The sequence below is a fragment of the Rhinopithecus bieti genome, unplaced genomic scaffold (assembly GCF_001698545.2).
Source record: "Rhinopithecus bieti isolate Rb0 unplaced genomic scaffold, ASM169854v2 scaffold_13014, whole genome shotgun sequence".
NCBI classification, from domain to species: Eukaryota; Metazoa; Chordata; class Mammalia; order Primates; family Cercopithecidae; genus Rhinopithecus; species Rhinopithecus bieti.
This window is the reverse complement of record NW_016807364.1, coordinates 28,603-46,433: the sequence shown is the minus strand read 5'-3', so window position 1 is coordinate 46,433 and position 17,831 is coordinate 28,603. Positions and strand designations below refer to the sequence as shown.

At 50.8% G+C, this 17,831-nt stretch overlaps 2 protein-coding genes and 1 long non-coding RNA gene across 3 annotated transcripts in view; 2 read left to right on the top strand and 1 right to left on the bottom strand.

Annotated features, from left to right (window-relative positions):
• HOXA3 (homeobox A3) overlaps window positions 1–7,655 on the top strand; it is a 21,506-nt gene extending 13,851 nt beyond the window's left edge. The window contains 3 exon segments of the mRNA XM_017881456.1: window positions 3,050–3,692; window positions 5,087–5,551; window positions 5,554–7,655. Of these exon segments, the coding sequence (XP_017736945.1) occupies window positions 3,170–3,692; window positions 5,087–5,551; window positions 5,554–5,891 (1,326 nt within the window). The 5' untranslated portion in view covers window positions 3,050–3,169 and the 3' untranslated portion in view covers window positions 5,892–7,655.
• Window positions 7,656–10,597: 2,942 nt separating this feature from the next.
• Window positions 10,598–13,516, top strand: HOXA2 (homeobox A2). The gene is made up of 2 exons (XM_017881454.1): window positions 10,598–11,767; window positions 12,412–13,516. The coding sequence occupies exons 1-2, from the start codon at window positions 11,383–11,385 to the stop codon at window positions 13,149–13,151; spliced, it is 1,125 nt and encodes a 374-aa protein (XP_017736943.1). The 5' UTR covers window positions 10,598–11,382; the 3' UTR covers window positions 13,152–13,516.
• Window positions 13,517–13,613: 97 nt separating this feature from the next.
• On the bottom strand, window positions 13,614–17,770 carry LOC108535441 (uncharacterized). The gene is made up of 2 exons (XR_001887229.1): window positions 17,483–17,770; window positions 13,614–14,825 (listed from the first exon to the last, which is right to left on the bottom strand). It is a non-coding gene; the product is annotated as an uncharacterized LOC108535441 (long non-coding RNA).
• Between the last annotated feature and the right edge of the window lie 61 nt (window positions 17,771–17,831).

Sequence of the window (17,831 nt, the reverse complement as noted above, 5' to 3'; positions counted from 1 at the left end):
CACGCTCTGCGCGGCGGTGACCGGGCCTCAGGGTCTCCCGCCCGCCTGCCGTCTCGGCTGATGCTGAGGGTCGGTGCCCATCCCGCGCCGAGGGGACCCGGCCGGGCCGCTGAGCCAGGCCGGGGGCAGGAGCCCGTGTCTGAGCCTGAGCCCAAGCCTGCGCTCGCGGCGCTCGTCAGAAGTTAAGGTAAGCAGGGCCGCAACCGGCCGCTCCCGGCGCTGAATGGCGGAGTTTACGTCTCGGTGATTTATGGCTGCAGACTTAAATCTCGGTTCAAGAAGAGTTCACAAGCCGGAGCTTCCTTCCCGGCAGTGACTGATACCCTTACACTTCGAGTTCAGGCCGCTTTCCCATCCCCGCCCCCACCTCTTGTCTCTCCCCTAGCCCAGCCTTAACTTTTCTGGGTTGCAGAGGGAAGGAGAGGTGGGCAGGGGACTCGGGGCTCCTATCCGACGAACCTGCTCAGATTTGGGGTGAGGGAAGGCTAAGGAAGAGGAGGGAATGGGAAGAGGGAGCGATGTCTGAAGGACGGAGGGTGAATTTGGGCACATCTTCCAGAGAGGCAATAGGGCTTGCTTCTTGCACTCAATTTAGCCTCTTCAACTCTTTTTCGGCTCTTGCACCTGGAGATTATTGTCCAGACACAGATCTTTGTGGAGGAATCTCCCCTCATCCCCGCCCTTGCTTGGCAGTGCAAAGCAAAGTTTCCTGGCTGGCAAATCTCCAACTTCTTTACTAGGTTGCAAACTTTGGGGGCTGGGTTGGGGTGCGGGGATGTATGAGCTCCAAGGTGGTGGTCTGCTGACCTCAAACAATGGGAAGGATTTTGGTGGGATCCCAGAATCGAATTCATATTTTAAGTTTATGGGGACTGTTGTATGCTCTTTGATTTTCAAAGATATTTTTGTTATTTTGTGAAACAATGCACAACTTGATAAAAAGACTTAAATAAGTAGTAGGCTGGTATAACCTGTGATAATGGATTAGCAAGTCACTAGAAATATTGCATGTACAAAATCAACTTAATTTTGTTTTATCTAATATCTTGCTGTTCGAGTGTCTAATTTTCTTAACCTGACATTTTATTTTACACAAGCCTGGTATCTAAAAAATTTATAATGACTGACATTAACTCTGCCAAATGTAATAGGAACTGTTTTCAGTAAAAGAAAAGGAAATTGATACATTAAATTGCTATTCAGTTTTATTTTATCCTTTATTTACTTTCAACTATAGTATGTGTAGCTTCATATTTCCAAAAGAGGAACAATGCTCCGGGGCTCATGATCACTGACAATAACTCTGGATAAGGGATGCTGTAATTTTTAATTGAGGTTCTGGAAAATTAATTGTGCCTGTTTTGCAGATGTTGGTCAGATTGTTGGCTTAATAATGAAATCTAAAGGAGTCCATTATTAGCAATGGAATTATAATCATCTACTGGTAGATGCAATACATTATCTTTTTTTTTCTAGTTAACAAAGCATCTAATATTCCTGGAAAACGTGAATAATTCTGGGACTCAATATATATAGTTGGACTGAATGTTAACCATTTTCTTTTGAATTTATTATGATTTTCTTAAGTGGTCAGAGGGACTAACATTCCGAGTGTGTGTGGGGGTGAATATTTGAAACTCACATGGAACTTTTCTGTACTGAGAATTAGAGGTTGACCATGCATTGGCTGAAAACAAAAAGAAAACAGATTGAACTTTTGCAAACTGCTTTCTAAATGAAAGAGGGTTGAGGGGTTTTCAACTGCTTTTAGATTTTCAGGGTTATCCTTTACTTGGTATTTCTGAAGCAGGTAAATAGGCCAAGTAACAAATATCAACAACAACAACAATACACAAAGATCAGGAAACTCTGGCAGGATTTTATGGCTTGTGCTTCCATCCCTCGTCCGGAGCCAAATGACCCCCATACATCAAATTACATAGCAGTTTCTAAGACAGAACCTATTATCGTTAAGTTGGAAGGAGAGTTCAAGCCGTGGTCATGGAGATGAACGCTGGTTTTTCAGGTTCCTGGAGGTTTTTTTTTTTTCTCTCTAATCCATCATGTTTTAACAGGTAGAATTTGATAGTTGCCCCGAACAACAGCACCTCAGAAAGTCCAAGATAGGAGGTTCTGGGAACCTCCTGTAACTGGGGGAAAGAAGTAAAGAAGTGGGGGTGGCTTGCTGGGAAGTGCCTAAGAAACAGGGAGAGGAAAGGAGTAAAGAACTCTCCAGGATTTTAGTTGTGACTTGCTGGGTGGGGTGTTACTGTTGTTCCCTCCCCCAAACACACACACACACACACACACACACACACACGCAATGTGTTCCAACCAAAGTTTTCCCTCCCCTCTTCTTGGCCACAAGGGGTTCGTTTGGAGGAGGTGAGTCATATCCCCAACAAGGTGGATTAACTGCCTAACAAGCTCAGCTTCTGAAATCCAGCATAGTTGGATGGGGCAAATTGCCTGAAAATTTTTTGTGCAAACCTCTGTTGGGAGCAGGAAGGTCCAAGAAGGAGCTGGGTGGGAGGTTACTCCATGTCAGGGCTCTTTTGGCAAACATCAGTCCTAAAGCCGAGAAAACATTGGCGACCCAAGCTCCCCTTTGCCTCCTCGTTCCCTTCCCAAGATTCCCAGAGTGGAGGAGTCTTGGGCCCTCTGTAGGAGGCCAAGGAGCAGAAACTAAGCGACACCCCAAGTTTCTTCTTCCCTGGAAAAGAAAGCTCCCAGCCTTGTTCCTTTCTAGCCTATCAAGCCTTTTTCCTTTTGGACCCCGGCTCCTGAGAGTCGGCTTCCAGCCCTCATTCATTCTCCTTCTCTCTCCCCGGAAAATCCCCCAACTCCAGACGCAAGTTAAGCAAATATTTGTAGCTGCCAGTAAATTCCAGTGGTTTTTTTATAGCGCGGCTCCCTGCGCCCGGGGCCAAGTCGTGCTGCTAAATATTGCTGACCACTTTTTCTTTTATGGCTTTCATGTCACTTAGCTATTGAGAGTAAGATGGATTTGCGCGGAGCCCTCACCGCGCTGCGCTTCTCGCCCCCCCAGGTCTGCGCGGGGCGGCCATTGGCGGCGGAGTGTCACGTGACCGCGGGGGCGTGCCAATGTGCGCCCTCACGAGTGTCAAACCCCTGTCAGAGTGTGCGATCAAGATCGTGAAACAACGCGATGCAAAAAGCGACCTACTACGACAGCTCGGCGATCTACGGTGGCTACCCCTACCAGGCAGCCAACGGGTTCGCTTATAATGCCAATCAGCAGCCGTACCCGGCGTCCGTCGCTTTGGGTGCCGACGGCGAGTACCATCGACCCGCCTGCTCCCTCCAGTCTCCCTCCAGCGCCGGGGGCCACCCCAAGGCACACGAACTGAGTGACGCGTGCCTGCGCACCCTGAGCGCCCCACCTAGCCAGCCTCCAAGCCTGGGCGAGCCGCCCCTGCACCCGCCGCCGACCCAGGCCGCGCCCCCTGCCCCACAGCCGCCTCAGCCCCACCTCAGCCCCTGCACCTACCCCTGCCGCGCCCCGCCTCCCTCTTCTGTCTCCCCACCTCAGAATGCCAGCAGCAACCCCACCCCCGCCAACGCGGCCAAGAGCCCCCTGCTCAACTCGCCCACAGTGGCCAAACAAATCTTCCCCTGGATGAAAGAGTCTCGACAAAACACAAAGCAGAAAACCAGCAGCTCTAGCTCAGGTAAAGGAGTGCCTTCTGGAAGAGGGTCCTCTGGCCTGGCTCCGGGTCCCCGAGCTACTGCCCACCACATCCAGCACAGCCTAGAAGCGATGGAGCATGTCTGGAATTCACTGCTCCCACACCACTGCCCACCAAAAAGGTTTTCAGAGTCTTTGCAATTTAGGGAGGTGATAGGCCTCTGTAGGCTGGAAAACCCCAGAGACCTGCTGGGAGTCCCTTTGGACTTCTCCAAGGGCAAGTAGGGTCTAGTGCAGTTGGAATCCCTTCTTGCTCCACTCTTGGAGTTAGGACCTCTGTGCAGAAACAACCTGAGCTCCACTGTCTATCTTTTTAGCATAGCTCTTCTAATAAAACAGTGACATCCTCCCCATACTACAATGTGGCAGAATAAAAACAGGCCTAATCACCCTCCAAGACAGAATCAATGCTTTGCCTATAATCAGAGCCAATTTTTGCTCCAGCAGATGGAGTGGCTGCCTTACCTCTGGGAAGACCCTACTCAGACTTAGTACAATGAAAGCAGCCAAAGATCTCCTGGAGGAGGGAGATGCAGACTTGTCATCCTAATGGGAACCACATGGGCCTCCTGGAAGCAGGCTCCAGTAGAGGAAAGGCCCCAGGCCTTAGGCTTCCTAGCATTTTGGTTACCTTTGCCCCTGCCTTCTCCAGTTGCCAGTGCCCTGCTCTGAGCCTGAGCATCTGGGACCTCCATAGCTAGGATCTGGGGGCCAGGGAGGACAGAAGGGTACAAGAATAGTGGACAAAAGCTAGGGCAGGCTGCTTGATGACATAGGGAACCCTAAAGAATAGGACATGGCATGAAGGGCCTAGGCCTCCCCACCAGAAATACCTTCAATGGGATCTCTTCTTTGGGCCTTCTCTGCCCAAAGTTTGAGGTTTCCAGTCTGCCCATCTCCTCTGGGTAGAGAGAAAAAAGTGGCCAGTTGAAGCTACTGACTAATTATTGTCGGACAGTGTGGGAGGGGAATGAGTGTGTACATTAGGTTTCCCACATTTCAGTTACTGTGAAGGGAATGGAGATGCTGAAACTGGCCCACAGGGAGGCTGTTGTCCGATAGGCCAAAGGGACCAGTAAATGAGTCAGAAAGTTAATAGCTCTAAAAAGAAAATCCAGACCAGGAAGGCAAACCGGGAGTTCTACTTCTCTGTCCTTTCCCCCTTGAGAAGCCTGTGATTTGCTCCTTGGCTGAATGGGGAGTACCACTGTTTTACCCACCAGGAGAAGAGAAGAGCACCTAGTTCCTACTTTTCTCTGGGACCTGACAGATTCAGGAACCTTTGGGGCCTGGTGGAAGGAGGGGCCAGGCTGGGTCAAGGGCTGGGCGGGGCCGCGGCAGCCCCTGACGCCGCTCTTCCTCTCTCTGTCCTCGCAGGCGAGAGCTGCGCTGGCGACAAGAGCCCGCCGGGGCAGGCTTCGTCCAAGCGCGCTCGCACGGCCTACACGAGCGCGCAGCTGGTGGAGCTGGAAAAAGAGTTCCACTTCAACCGCTACCTGTGCCGGCCGCGCCGGGTGGAGATGGCCAATCTGCTGAACCTCACTGAGCGCCAGATCAAGATCTGGTTCCAGAATCGCCGCATGAAGTACAAAAAGGATCAGAAGGGCAAGGGCATGCTAACCTCATCGGGGGGCCAGTCTCCAAGTCGCAGTCCCGTGCCCCCTGGCGCCGGTGGCTATCTGAACTCTATGCATTCGTTGGTCAACAGCGTCCCGTACGAGCCCCAGTCGCCCCCGCCCTTCTCCAAGCCCCCCCAGGGTACCTACGGGCTGCCCCCCGCCTCCTACCCTGCATCTCTGCCCAGTTGTGCACCCCCACCACCCCCACAGAAGCGCTACACGGCGGCGGGGCGGGCGCAGGGGGCACCCCCGACTATGACCCGCACGCTCATGGCCTGCAGGGCAACGGCAGCTATGGGACCCCACACATACAGGGAAGCCCCGTCTTCGTAGGGGGCAGCTATGTGGAGCCCATGAGCAACTCCGGGCCAGCCCTCTTTGGTCTAACTCACCTCCCCCACGCTGCCTCGGGCGCCATGGACTATGGGGGCGCCGGGCCGCTGGGTAGCGGCCACCACCACGTGCCGGGGCCTGGGGAGCCGCACCCCACCTACACGGACCTTACCGCCCACCATCCTTCTCAGGGAAGAATTCAGGAAGCACCCAAGCTCACCCACCTGTGATGGTGGGCTCGGGGCTACGCGCCAGGAGAGTCTCCCCCCACCCACCTTTTTTCTTTGGTTACTTTTTTTTTTTTTTAAGGTTCTTCCTGCCCTTTCCTTCCTTCCTTCCTTCCTTTTCTCTCTTCTCCGCCCCCGCACTCCGTTTCCCGGTTTCCCCCCTCGTTGGTAAGGCGTTTTTATAGTTTATGTGACGTAGCAATCTTGGTTGCTGGAATGGCTGTATCAGTAGCGATATTTATCTCTTCCTGCTCCTCGATAGGCCACTGGCCCTGCACCCTTTACCTTCTCCACTCTTTGATCAGAAACAGGGTATATGAACAAATTTTCTAGTCGAGTTTTCAATGTGAATTTGTTCGTACATTATGGCTCCCGAGGGGAAGCGATTACTTTTTTAATTTTAATTTTTTTTAATTGCACTTCTTGTAAAGAATGAGAAAAAAAAATCAAAGGCGCTTTGAAACAGGGGCTCCCTGTGCAAGGATGACTAAGTGTACGTCTTTCCGTGTGTGTATGCTGGTGAACAGTCAGATTTATTTATATTTTTTTGCAAGCATTGAATAATCTAAGTTTTAAATATTATTTATCCCCATCCGTTCGTATTTATATTAAAGAAATTCTGTACCCTGATGGTTCAGAGGGTTCTTGGGCCTTTTGTTCAATTGTGTATTGGCGTACTTAGAGGGTTTTTTTTTTTATTTCAAAGGGAAATATAATTCCTTTAAACGGTAATGATGCAATAAAACCAGAGAAGGTCCAGCTTTTGAAAACAGTGATTTAGGTTTGTAACATCCGGCAAAACTGAAAAGAAAAAAAAATCTGTAAACGCGAAAATACTAGATTTGTTTTGAGAATTCTACATTCCTTGCTGCTCACATTCTGAGAAACAAAAAGAAATAAAGTTTTTATTCTGAATAATATCCGTGTTAAGAAGGGGTTCTTTGGCCGAAGACGTGGGTCTGCGTGGAATTCAGGCCGAGGCGAGCCGGCAGAGCAGGCCGGGCTCAGCAGCCCTCCGGCTCCAGCATGGGGCCTGGCCAGGCTATTCTCCTGGAAGCTCAGCGAATTCTCAGGATGGCGGCTGGGGCTCCAGACGGCTGCGGCAGCTCTGGTAACGCCGTGCGGCCGGCCCGCTGGGCTGCCCGGTTCCCAGCTGCTGCGGAGGTAGGCCGAGGGCACAGGGGCTGCCGAGTGCTGTGCTCTGAAGAAACAAAGACAGCCCGGCCCAAGGCGCAGCGGGAGCGCACAGGTGCCCCGCGGCCGAGCCGGGGGATAACGCAGGGCGGTCTTCTGCTCCACGCTCTTGCTCGGGTCAAAGCGGACCAACTAACGCCTAAACCTCGGGATTAGCCAGCCGCGCAGAGGATGCCGAGCACTTTCCGGGAGCAATCAGACTCCTGGTCTCCTCTGGGATGCTTCGCAGTCTATTACAGAGTCAGAAGGAAGGAATGGTTCCTAAAATCTGCACGAGGAGCGAAACAGTTTGAAAGGGACTGAGGCTCACCCGGGTCTCCAGCAAACAGGACTGAGCTGGGGAGAGAAACGGAGGACTGAGCTGGGGAGAGTCACCTGAGTCAGTCCTTCCCTGGACTGCCTGAATCCCAGCATCAGCTTCCTACTGAATGTAGTATTTGGCATTCTCTGAATTTATTTCCTCTCCTTCCCTCCCAGCTTTCTTTTTATGGCCCCAGGGGGAGGGGGAGAGAGCAAGGAGATCGGTATCTTTGTAATAAAAATGCAATTTTATAAGTACTTTTTTGATTTGATGTTACAGGAGCTAAATATTACATTTCCACTCCTGGATTTAAGATAGGGCTGCTTACTGACTCGCTGGTAGAGGCAAAAGAAGGCACAGTAAAGGGAAATATTTTCATCTTCAGATTTAAGGATTCCTCGAGAAAGGAATCAAATTCAGAAAATGCAAACCTCAGACCTGCATCCCTATCATCACCCGCTTCAGAGCTAGAAGTGAGGAACCGCTTTCGTCTGGGAATCAGGAGCATCGGATGTGGGAAATAAATCCCTGTTCTCCCTGGATTGTATCTTTCAGAGGCAGAAGTGGAAAATGTCGCCATTTTGTTTGCAATCCAAAATATCTATCATCATGGCCGTTATCTTCCCCCTGTGAAGCGCCCTCAGATTATTCTCAGAAGCAGGCACTGGAGCCATTTCTGGGTACTGCTGGGTACCAACGAGCTGCTTTTAGAGAAACTCCTCAGTTTAAGGAAAAGGCTCGGAGGATGCCAAGCCAGGCTGCTGCGGAGAGCTTAGTGTTTCTCTCACACCCAGAGGTGCTTTCCCCATATCTGTCCTAAGGCTGTTGAGATATATATATCATATATATATCTATCACATATATACATATATTAAATATTATGTATATCCTTTTTAAAGAGTTTGTGCTATGGGAGAAATAGATTTGCTCTCCGCACCTCAACCTCTGTGCCAAAATATGGCGCACCTCAGAAATGCAGAGGCTGCAAAACCAGGCTTTGTGAGGACTAGAGCTTCCACCTTTTGGTCACACTGAGCAGATACAGGAGTCTTCTTTTAAGTAATCAGTTTAGAGACACGTGTAAAATTACCTGGAAAAATAAGGATCAGCTAGTAAAATTACCTGGAAAAATAAAGATCTTCAAGGATGAAGATCTTTCACGGATATCACTATTTGAACCCATTTCTGAAATCTACTCTTTAGCTGAGGGAGGGATGGTTTGGAGGCTTCCTTCTTCCCCCAGGGCTAAGATTTTAAAATGAGATTCTAATGTGATTTCCCATATCTTACCAGTCAAGACATTCATTTTGGCTTTCAAAGAAAAAAGTATTGACTTCAGCCCCCCAGTTTCCTAGGTATTAAAAAGAAATCCTTATTAAAATATCTCATGAGTTAAAGTAATAGACTTGGGGAAGATTTCAGCGTTGACTGGTCAAAGAAAAGGGTTTTCTTCCAGATGGTATTTGAATTAAGGTGGCTGAGGCGGCAGAAAGCTCTCACCCACGCAGCCCCTGACAAAGCCTCAGAGATATGGGGTCAGCGCTGCTCCCTCTCTGCACCCCCCTTCCTTTAAGCCTGTAATATTTTCTGGTAAAAACAAATGCCAAAAGCAGCCATCCCAGAGTCCGCAAAGCACCCTTCCTAAAAGGATCCCTAATCCTTTTCACTGCCAAAATATATATTTTTAAAGACTAGTTTTCCTTATTTACTTGCATTTCCTGCTCTCCTCTTTGCTCGGTCACATTTTATCTTGGAAGGAGCTGGAAGCTGAAATGTGTTCTTAAGGGCTAGAAGCTGTCAAGGCTTTTGGTGAGCAAGATTGATCGTGCCCAGACTTCCTTCGGAGCTTTGTTTGGAATAAAAGCAAGAAAACTAAAAAACCTCACATTTTCCGAAATAGCATCTCCATCTGCAAGGCAATGCTCTGGGCTGGTCAATGATATAAGCCACTTATTTCTGATTTCCACCCCAAACCCTCTTTGATGCTGGCCTCAGAGATGGGGTCCTGACTTTGCTCCTTGGTTGTCCTTTCTTGTTTTCTACGTAGATTTTTCTCCCCCTCCAACCTCTCTCTCCCTGGCCATCAGAATGATTTATTTTCCTGCCATTGATGCCTGCCGGCCTGGGGGACTCTGATCACTTGGTCTATTTCAAAGGAAGCAAAAGCGAATCACCATCCTTAGGGTTTGGGGGGGAAAAGAGGTACCTCCAGATCTACCTCTTAGCCTCCTTACCTCTTTCTGGCTTGGTGGATTTTTAAAAATTATTTTTTGGTACCTAAAGGTGTTATCTTTTGAACCCTCTAGCACCGTCCAAGATGCGCTCAGTCTCAAGTCTCCGAATTGGAAAAAAGAGAATGAAGGAGAACGAGAATCTTTATAATTCCTCCTTGGGTCGCCTCCTCTCCCCCGCAGTGCTGTTTCCCACAACAGAACCCGGAAGCAAACATCCCCGGTGCCCAAGGATCAGGAAGGTGTGGGAGGCAGTTCAGGCTGCCAGGGAGCACTCGCTGTATCTAAACCAACCAGCCTCCAACCAGAGCGTCAAGGACAAGAAGAAGGGTAGAAAAAAAGAGAGAGGGAGGGAGAGAGAGGAACAAGCATCTTCTCTTTCCTTGCTGGTAACTTCCAACAGACTTTCTGGAAATCGGAAATACTCACCGCACCCGAGCCCTACGGGTATGAAACCCAGAATGCCAGGAGCCGCACGCGCCTGCTCGGGGCGGCATTTCTTTGGCTGGCCGCCGCCCTGGCTACGGGGATTTGGACACATGGACCTGGGGTTGTTGTCTCGCTTGGCACATGCATCTTTCTCCAGCCACTCCTGAGAAGTTGATGGCGCAGGGAGGTCGGGAAGCTTTGAGAGCCGCCTCCCGTTTTCCGCTTCCCGCCGGAGCCAGATGCAAAGCTGCCGTGGAATAGCCTGCTAACAATGGGCCGGGGGCACAGACTCTGGGCTGGACACTGGGAGGGGGGCGAGAGGCTGCGGGAAGAAGGGGAGGCGGACATAAGAGAGAGGGAGGGAGAAAGGGGGAGAAGAGGAAAAAAAGGGAAAGAGACAGGCAGGAAGCAAAACAGACCGAGAGAGATCAGTTTTGAGATCCAGGAACTGGTTTCAGGAAAAGTGAAGGAGGAAAAGGGAAAGAAAACGAGGACCCCCTCCCAACCAAAATCTTTCTTTTCTTCTCTCTTTTCTGTCTTCTCTTTCTCCATCTCTCCATCTCTCTCTTCTTCCCTCTCTCTTTATTCTCCCTCTCGCATCTCCTCTCTCCCTCTGCTCCTTTCTCCTGCTTTAACAGAACTTATGTGGCTGGGATGCAGGGCCCTCGGGTGTCAAAACTTTGAAGATTAATGGATTACTTTGTTAATGACTGCAGGCGTCAGACTGAGGTGCTTAAATGATTTGTGAGGTGCGAGGCGTCTTCCCGACAGTCCCAAACAATGCGCGGAGTGTGCGGGGGAGGCAGAGGGCAGCCGCCGGCGGGACCGACAGCAGGGCTTACACTCGCGCACATTCACACACACACACTCCCAGGCGCACACACCAGATCCTTGCAGATCAGGAGGCGCTCAGGCACCCTCGCCCCCACGTACTCCGGGACATCCCCACCCACACCAACATATATGTATTTTTGCCCTGAAAAAAGTGTAAATAAAGCCTCGCTGGCCCCCAATGAGGCGTTCCTTCCCGACTTTTTTGGATCAATCAAACAGACAGTGGCTTCTTTTGATTAAAGCCCAAATTGTCATTGGGCAGAAGCAATCATGTGACAGCCAATTCGGTCCAATTTCAACCTTGTCTCCATGAATTCAATAGTTTAATAGTAGCGCGGTCCCCATACGGCTGTAATCAGTGAATTAGAAAAAAAACACCCTAGCAGCGATATTCTATGATAGATTTTTTTTTTCCTCTGCGCTCGCCTTTTTCCTGGGCCTTGCCCCCCCAAAGCCCCTCCAAAAGAGGGAACTTTTTCTCTGAGGGGGCTCCAAGGAGAAGGCCATGAATTACGAATTTGAGCGAGAGATTGGTTTTATCAATAGCCAGCCGTCGCTCGCTGAGTGCCTGACATCTTTTCCCCCTGTCGCTGATACATTTCAAAGTTCATCAATCAAGACCTCGACGCTTTCACACTCGACACTGATTCCTCCTCCTTTTGAGCAGACCATTCCCAGCCTGAACCCCGGCAGTCACCCTCGCCACGGCGCTGGCGGCCGCCCCAAGCCGAGCCCCGCGGGCAGCCGCGGCAGCCCGGTGCCCGCCGGCGCCCTGCAGCCGCCCGAATACCCCTGGATGAAGGAGAAGAAGGCGGCCAAGAAAACCGCACTTCCGCCGGCCGCCGCCGCCGCCGCCGCAGCCACCGGCCCTGCTTGTCTCAGCCACAAAGGTCAGTCCAAAGACTTGGCCCCAGGTCTCCGGGACCCTCTTCCTTCTCCGGGCTGCCCCTAGAGTGGCTGTTGGGGGAGGGGAGAGTGGGCTGGGAGAGAAGGAGGAGAGGGAGAGATGCTTGGTTGCCTTGTCCCTGCCCCTGTGGGCTCAGGAGTGGGTTTGATGGAGAGGAAAGGGGATCCTGTGCTCTACAATGAGCCATATATATTTTTAGGAAGTGGGGGGAAACTTTCCCGAACTTGTGTAATGTGGGATGATTTATTTGAGTTGGAACTGACCTCCTCCTGTCTAGTTGTCCTAGAGTTTGGCTTTTTGACAGTAATGAAGAGTGATAGATCGCTCTTGCTCAGCTAAGCAGCTGATGCATTAATTATAAATTGTGTTGTGACTAATATAAAGTTTGCTCCCGGATGAAGAGGTTGAGGGGAGTCACAGGCATGAATTCGATAGAGGTGGAGGAGACGGGGTCTCCCCAGGCTGGGCTCCCGGGAAAGGCAGCACAATAGCTCTACTGCATCCAGGGGCGGCCATTTTGTTGCAGTTGATCTTTTCTGCTATATTTATTCTCCAGTGGAATAACCCCGCTCGGACCCCTCCACCTCCAACTGTGCATGTATCTCTTGTTGGTTTCCCTTTCCGCAGAATCCCTGGAAATCGCCGATGGCAGCGGCGGGGGATCGCGGCGCCTGAGAACTGCTTACACCAACACACAGCTTCTAGAGCTGGAAAAAGAATTTCATTTCAACAAGTACCTTTGCAGACCCCGAAGGGTGGAGATTGCAGCGCTGCTGGATTTGACTGAGAGACAAGTGAAAGTGTGGTTTCAGAACCGGAGGATGAAGCACAAGAGGCAGACCCAGTGCAAGGAAAACCAAAACAGCGAAGGGAAATGTAAAAGCCTTGAGGACTCCGAGAAAGTAGAGGAGGACGAGGAAGAGAAGACGCTCTTTGAGCAAGCCCTTAGCGTCTCTGGGGCCCTTCTGGAGAGGGAAGGCTACACTTTTCAGCAAAATGCCCTCTCTCAGCAGCAGGCTCCCAATGGACACAATGGCGACTCCCAAAGTTTCCCAGTCTCGCCTTTAACCAGCAATGAGAAAAATCTGAAACATTTTCAGCACCAGTCACCCACTGTTCCTAACTGCTTGTCAACAATGGGCCAGAACTGTGGAGCTGGCCTAAACAATGACAGTCCTGAGGCCCTCGAGGTCCCCTCTTTGCAGGACTTTAACGTTTTCTCCACAGATTCCTGCCTGCAGCTTTCAGATACAGTTTCACCCAGTTTGCCAGGTTCCCTCGACAGTCCTGTAGATATTTCAGCTGACAGCTTTGACTTTTTTACAGACACACTCACCACAATCGACTTGCAGCATCTGAATTACTAAAAACATTAAAGCAAAACAAAGCATCACAAAACAAAAACCCCTTTGACCAGGTGGTTTTGCCTTCTTTTATTCTGGAGTTTATTTTTATTTTCTTCTTGACCTACCCCTTCCCTCCTTTAAATGTGGAGGATTTTCTGTTTAGTGATTCCCTGACCCAGTTCCAAACAGAAATCTTTTACAGATTATTTTGGAGTTTTAGTTGTTTTAAACCTAACTCAACCACCCTTTATGTGATTTCCTGAGAGCAATATGAGACCTGCAAGAAAGTGATCATCTAATTGTATCTTCACTTTCTTTTATTTTGTATTACATTAGGATGCATTGTCATGCATATTTTTTGTAGAATAAATTCTCCTTTGCTATAAATAGCTTTCTTATTTTCTCCCCTTTTCAAGGCTCATAACAGTTTCCTTTTCTTCTTTTAGTCTAACTTGGTAAATAAAATTCTAGTCACAATTTATCCTCTTTTTCAATTTTAATACATTTATTAAGGCGGCATGTTCAAAGTCTTCTATGGACAGCAACAAAACAGAAAGCCAAAAAATGACTAGGGCTTCTAATAAGTGTTTTTTGTTGTTGTTGTTGTTGTTTGTTTGTTTTTGCTTTTTGGCTTCTTCTCCTCCTTCTTTTTAAAGGCAATAGATTTGATTTTCAGTGCACAGGTTCAAGCCATAGATTTAAATTGGTAATAGAGACATAATTGGGCAGTCTAAGATTTGGGCCAAGCCCAAGCTCTTGAAAGTGGAGAAATAAAGTGCCTATAGAAACCTCCAACTCCAGGAATGAGTAACATGGAGTTTCTTTAATAAGCTACCAGTCTCCAGGTCAATAACTAAGTTATCAACAATTCATTTATTTATACACTTTTGTTTCAAACATCCACATTTCAACCCCCTCCCCCATAAATCTCTCCACATTTTCAGTGTGGTTGATTAATCTCCCAGCTCTTGATGGGTTCAGGCAAAACAGACCTAAAAGACAGAGAAAACAAAATAAAACAAAACAGTGATTACTATCTGGAAAATGCACCCCAGAAAATGTTCTTTCCAATCCTCTGGTTCAGTCACTCTAGGATTCTTTTTTTTTTTTTCAGGGTCAGAAAATCAATATTTCATTCTTAAATCTGTTTACATTGCTAATAATGGATCATTAATGCTTCGAAGTCAGGTTAGCAAGTTGAGATTTAAAATGGTGTGTTTCTACACCCTAGGTTATAAATTAACCCGGGTTCTAGAGAGAGAGAAAAGCACTTTAAATGAAACATCAATAAAACGTGATCTAGGGTGTGTCACTGGGTTGTTGCTTTTTTCCCCCTCCCTTGTTAGGTCTCTCCACGTTATTTTTCCCTTTCTGAGTTCTCTTCTGATGCCTACTTACTTACCGTGAGAAAACGCAGCATGTAAGCAACATGTGTGTGGGATGGGTTGATTTAAGAACCTGGCTCTTAACAGCAAAGGCTTGGAAGTTCCAATGACAACGCGATGTTTCTTCATAGGTTTGCTCCCTACCTTCCCTCGCCCCTTCCTCCGCTAAATCCCAGCTGCCGCGGCGGAGTGTGGGGACTATGGCTGGTTTCCGGCCCCAAGCTCCTCGCGGAGCAGGGCGTCCCGGTCGCGGCCAGGGCTGCGCAGCTCCTGGATGCGATTCGTCCTATGCTCATAAATCAAACGCTTTCTATGAATGAAAATGTCATCAAAGAGATCAATTGCAGGAACACATGCACAAATAAAAATCCTCTTACGTATTTGCCGGGGATCCCCGTCTGAAAGCATTAAGTTAGAAGGCGTTTAGTCATAATTCATTTTTATTGCTCTTTTAAAACAACAGCTTGGCTGAGCCGCGTATGCCATGAACAGTTCAGGGCCTCGGCGGCGTTTTGTCTCCTCCTCATTCCTTTCCCTTCTAGTATAAAAGCCCAGAAAGAGGCGTTTTGAGCCAAGAGAACCGCTTGTAGGCGATCATTTTAAGCGTAACCAAGCTCGCCTTTCACCCAGTCTCCCAAGGCGTTGAAAGAGTCTTGGGGCGCTGACCTACTTGCCTAGAGGGCCAAGGATCTCCTACTGGGTGGAACAGCCCCCAGAATTTCTTGGGGGAGGGGTGTGGGGAAAGAACCGAGCTACAGAAGCCTACGGGCTTGAGGCCAGGGGAGGCTGCCTTTGTCTGCTGTTCCCGGAGAGCGGCGATCTGGGCTGCCAGCCGAGGCATAGCCAGCCCGGCTGCGAGCGCCCGGCCTGCGGGGAGCCGGGAACAGTAAGCGGAGGAGGGCGGGCGCGGGCCTGTGTGTCTGCCGGCCTGTGTGCGAGTGCAAGCTCGTGATCCCAAGAAAAACACTCCACCCAGGATACCCCCGAAAAGAGGCCAGGAGAGAAGAGAGGCTGAGGGAGAGCAGCGCCGAGGCAGCGAACTAGCAGAGGGAGAGTGGCTCCTGCCAGGGTCGGCTTTGTGGCAGGCGCCCTGCAGCCAAGGGGGTCCTGCAAACCCAGGCTGAGGAGGGCAACCAAGGTACAGGAATGAGGCAGCGGGGGAAAATGTACCGACTTGCTCAGGCTTGGATGAAGGATTGCTCGCATAGCCAGCACCGACCTCCTCACATCCTGCCCACTGCCCCACAGGAGCTCTTTCTCTCCCTGCCGCTGGAAGCTGGCGCTCCCAAGTAAGCCACCTCCAGGAGGACCGCCTTGCCTTTCCCCTTCCCCAGAAGGAGGATTCCCAGGAGCCGAAACTGGGGCAGGGGTGGCTGCCCAACCCCAGGAAGTGGGTCTTTCCTGCCCCTGCTCCCTCTTAACCATGCTTGGAATGGATCAAAGTCACAGAGAAATACCATCCTGAAAGGAAATGTTTGGGGAGAATGTTTCATTGTTACTGAGGGAGTCCAGAGTCAGCATGGGTTTTCCCTCTTGAGGGGACAGGTTTGGGGGAGCTTCGGTACGTGGAGAACAGAATACAGAAGACCGGAAGGGTGACTAACATATTTGAAATGTGCCTGCCTTGAAAAAAACCTTCCTTGTTCTAACAGGGGAGGAAAGGTTGAAGGGGAGTGGAAACCCCAAACCCACATACATTCCTCACTATAAATTTCATCTGATTCCAACATTGTACACATGGTTGGAGTAAAATTTATACAGCATTGGCTGCAAAGCTTCCTGGACGAGCTCTCGATTTCTCCTACCCAAGACTGCATCAATTATTGGTCTCCGTTTGGCTTTTTCCTCTCTACAAGCCCAGGGTTGAAGTGAAACCTCATAGTAAACAACAATTAACGACCTCAGCAGCGTCAGGGTAGAAGGAGGGTGATGGGGAACAGGACCCCTGGCCTGGGATGAGGGTCAGATTTTCACGTGTCTCTCTAAGGAAAGACTTGAAGGTTCTCATAAGCAACTACTCAGCCAGTTGGAAAGGGGAGGAGGTGTCGTTGGGGTAAAGTGTTCCGTCCACCATCAGCCATCTGTCCACCGCCCCTCCCACCTGCCAGTCCCCACACCCACTCTAGACGCGCAGCAGAATGAGGAAGGTTACAAAAGGAAGCTCTCTCTTCTGACATTCCCCTCTAGAAAAAGAGGAACGCAACGAAGGGAGTTCAGCTACTTTGTTGGAGCTGTGGACCGGCCCTGCGAGGCCCACGCGGGAGCGGAGGCTCCTGGGTCTCGGGCGCCGGCAGATGGCCTGCAGCGCACGGCCCGGCCCCCACGCTGGCCACGTCCGCCAGCGTCATCTCTCTCCCCCGCCTCCTACCCCTAAAAATCCGGCGGTCGAGTAGGTCCGCATCCCGGAGGGCTCCCGGTGCAAAACTGAGTGGGAAAGAAACGGCGGAGAGCGAGGAGAGAGGGAGGGTGGGGAAGAAGAGCCCGGCCGCCCCGGCCTTTTCCGGCGAGCCCTGTTTCCAGGGCTCATCCGCACCCCCCCTTCCCCGGTCGAATTACAGAAACTCCTCATTGCCATGCTAATGAAGAGCGGGGGCTGTAGGGAGAGGGTTTCGGAGACTCTCCTGGAAGAAGGGAAGTTTCTTTTCTTGCCCTCGTCTCCTTCACGCCCACCCGAGTTCCTCCCAGCCAGCCCTCTGCGCTCTTCCCTCTCCATTCCGCGTTTGGAGAGCCGGTGGCCCAGCCTCGCCCTCTGCCACGGTTCTGTGCGCTCCTCACAGCCCCATGGTCTCCCAGCACAGCCTCAGAGCAGAGAAGGCGGCCTGGGAATCCGGGGCTCGGTGTCAGCCGGATTCCCCGCCTTCCGGTTGGGCGCGCTCCGGGCTGGGCCCGCGAACCTGCGGCCACCCGGCGAACTCCCGCCCACTGATTCCCGCCCCGAGAGAGCCGGGAGCCCTCTTCCCTTCTCACCTCTCGCCAGTTCATCTTTCAGTGCACAGTGGGGAGGGGCGGGAGCGGGGACGCCTCCCAGCCCCCACCTCCCGGAGGCCTGGCGGGGCGGGCAGTGGAGTCGGGCGCGCGCAGAAGGCAGCCTTTGCTCTTCTTCGCTCCAGCACTCCAAATCTGCCGTTGCAGTCGCCGCAGCAGCTGCCGCCGCCTGGGCTGCCTGGGGGGGCGACTGCGCGTCACCTAGACGGCGGAGCGCCGGGGATTTAAATGCCACTGAAACGGTGATCCATCACCGCGGAAGCCGGCAAACTTTTGCAGGAGGCTCAGCCATTGGCTGACACCGTCACGTGCCCCTCCCCTAGCGTCCTCC

What these genes read in the sequence shown, in the direction of transcription:
- HOXA2 (XM_017881454.1), top strand. Translation starts at nt 11,383, where the DNA reads ATGAATTACGAATTTGAGCGAGAGATTGGTTTTATCAATAGCCAGCCG. An exon ending in TGCTTGTCTCAGCCACAAAG is followed by an intron (nt 11,768 to 12,411) that starts GTCAGTCCAAAG and finishes CCCTTTCCGCAG; the next exon opens with AATCCCTGGAAATCGCCGAT.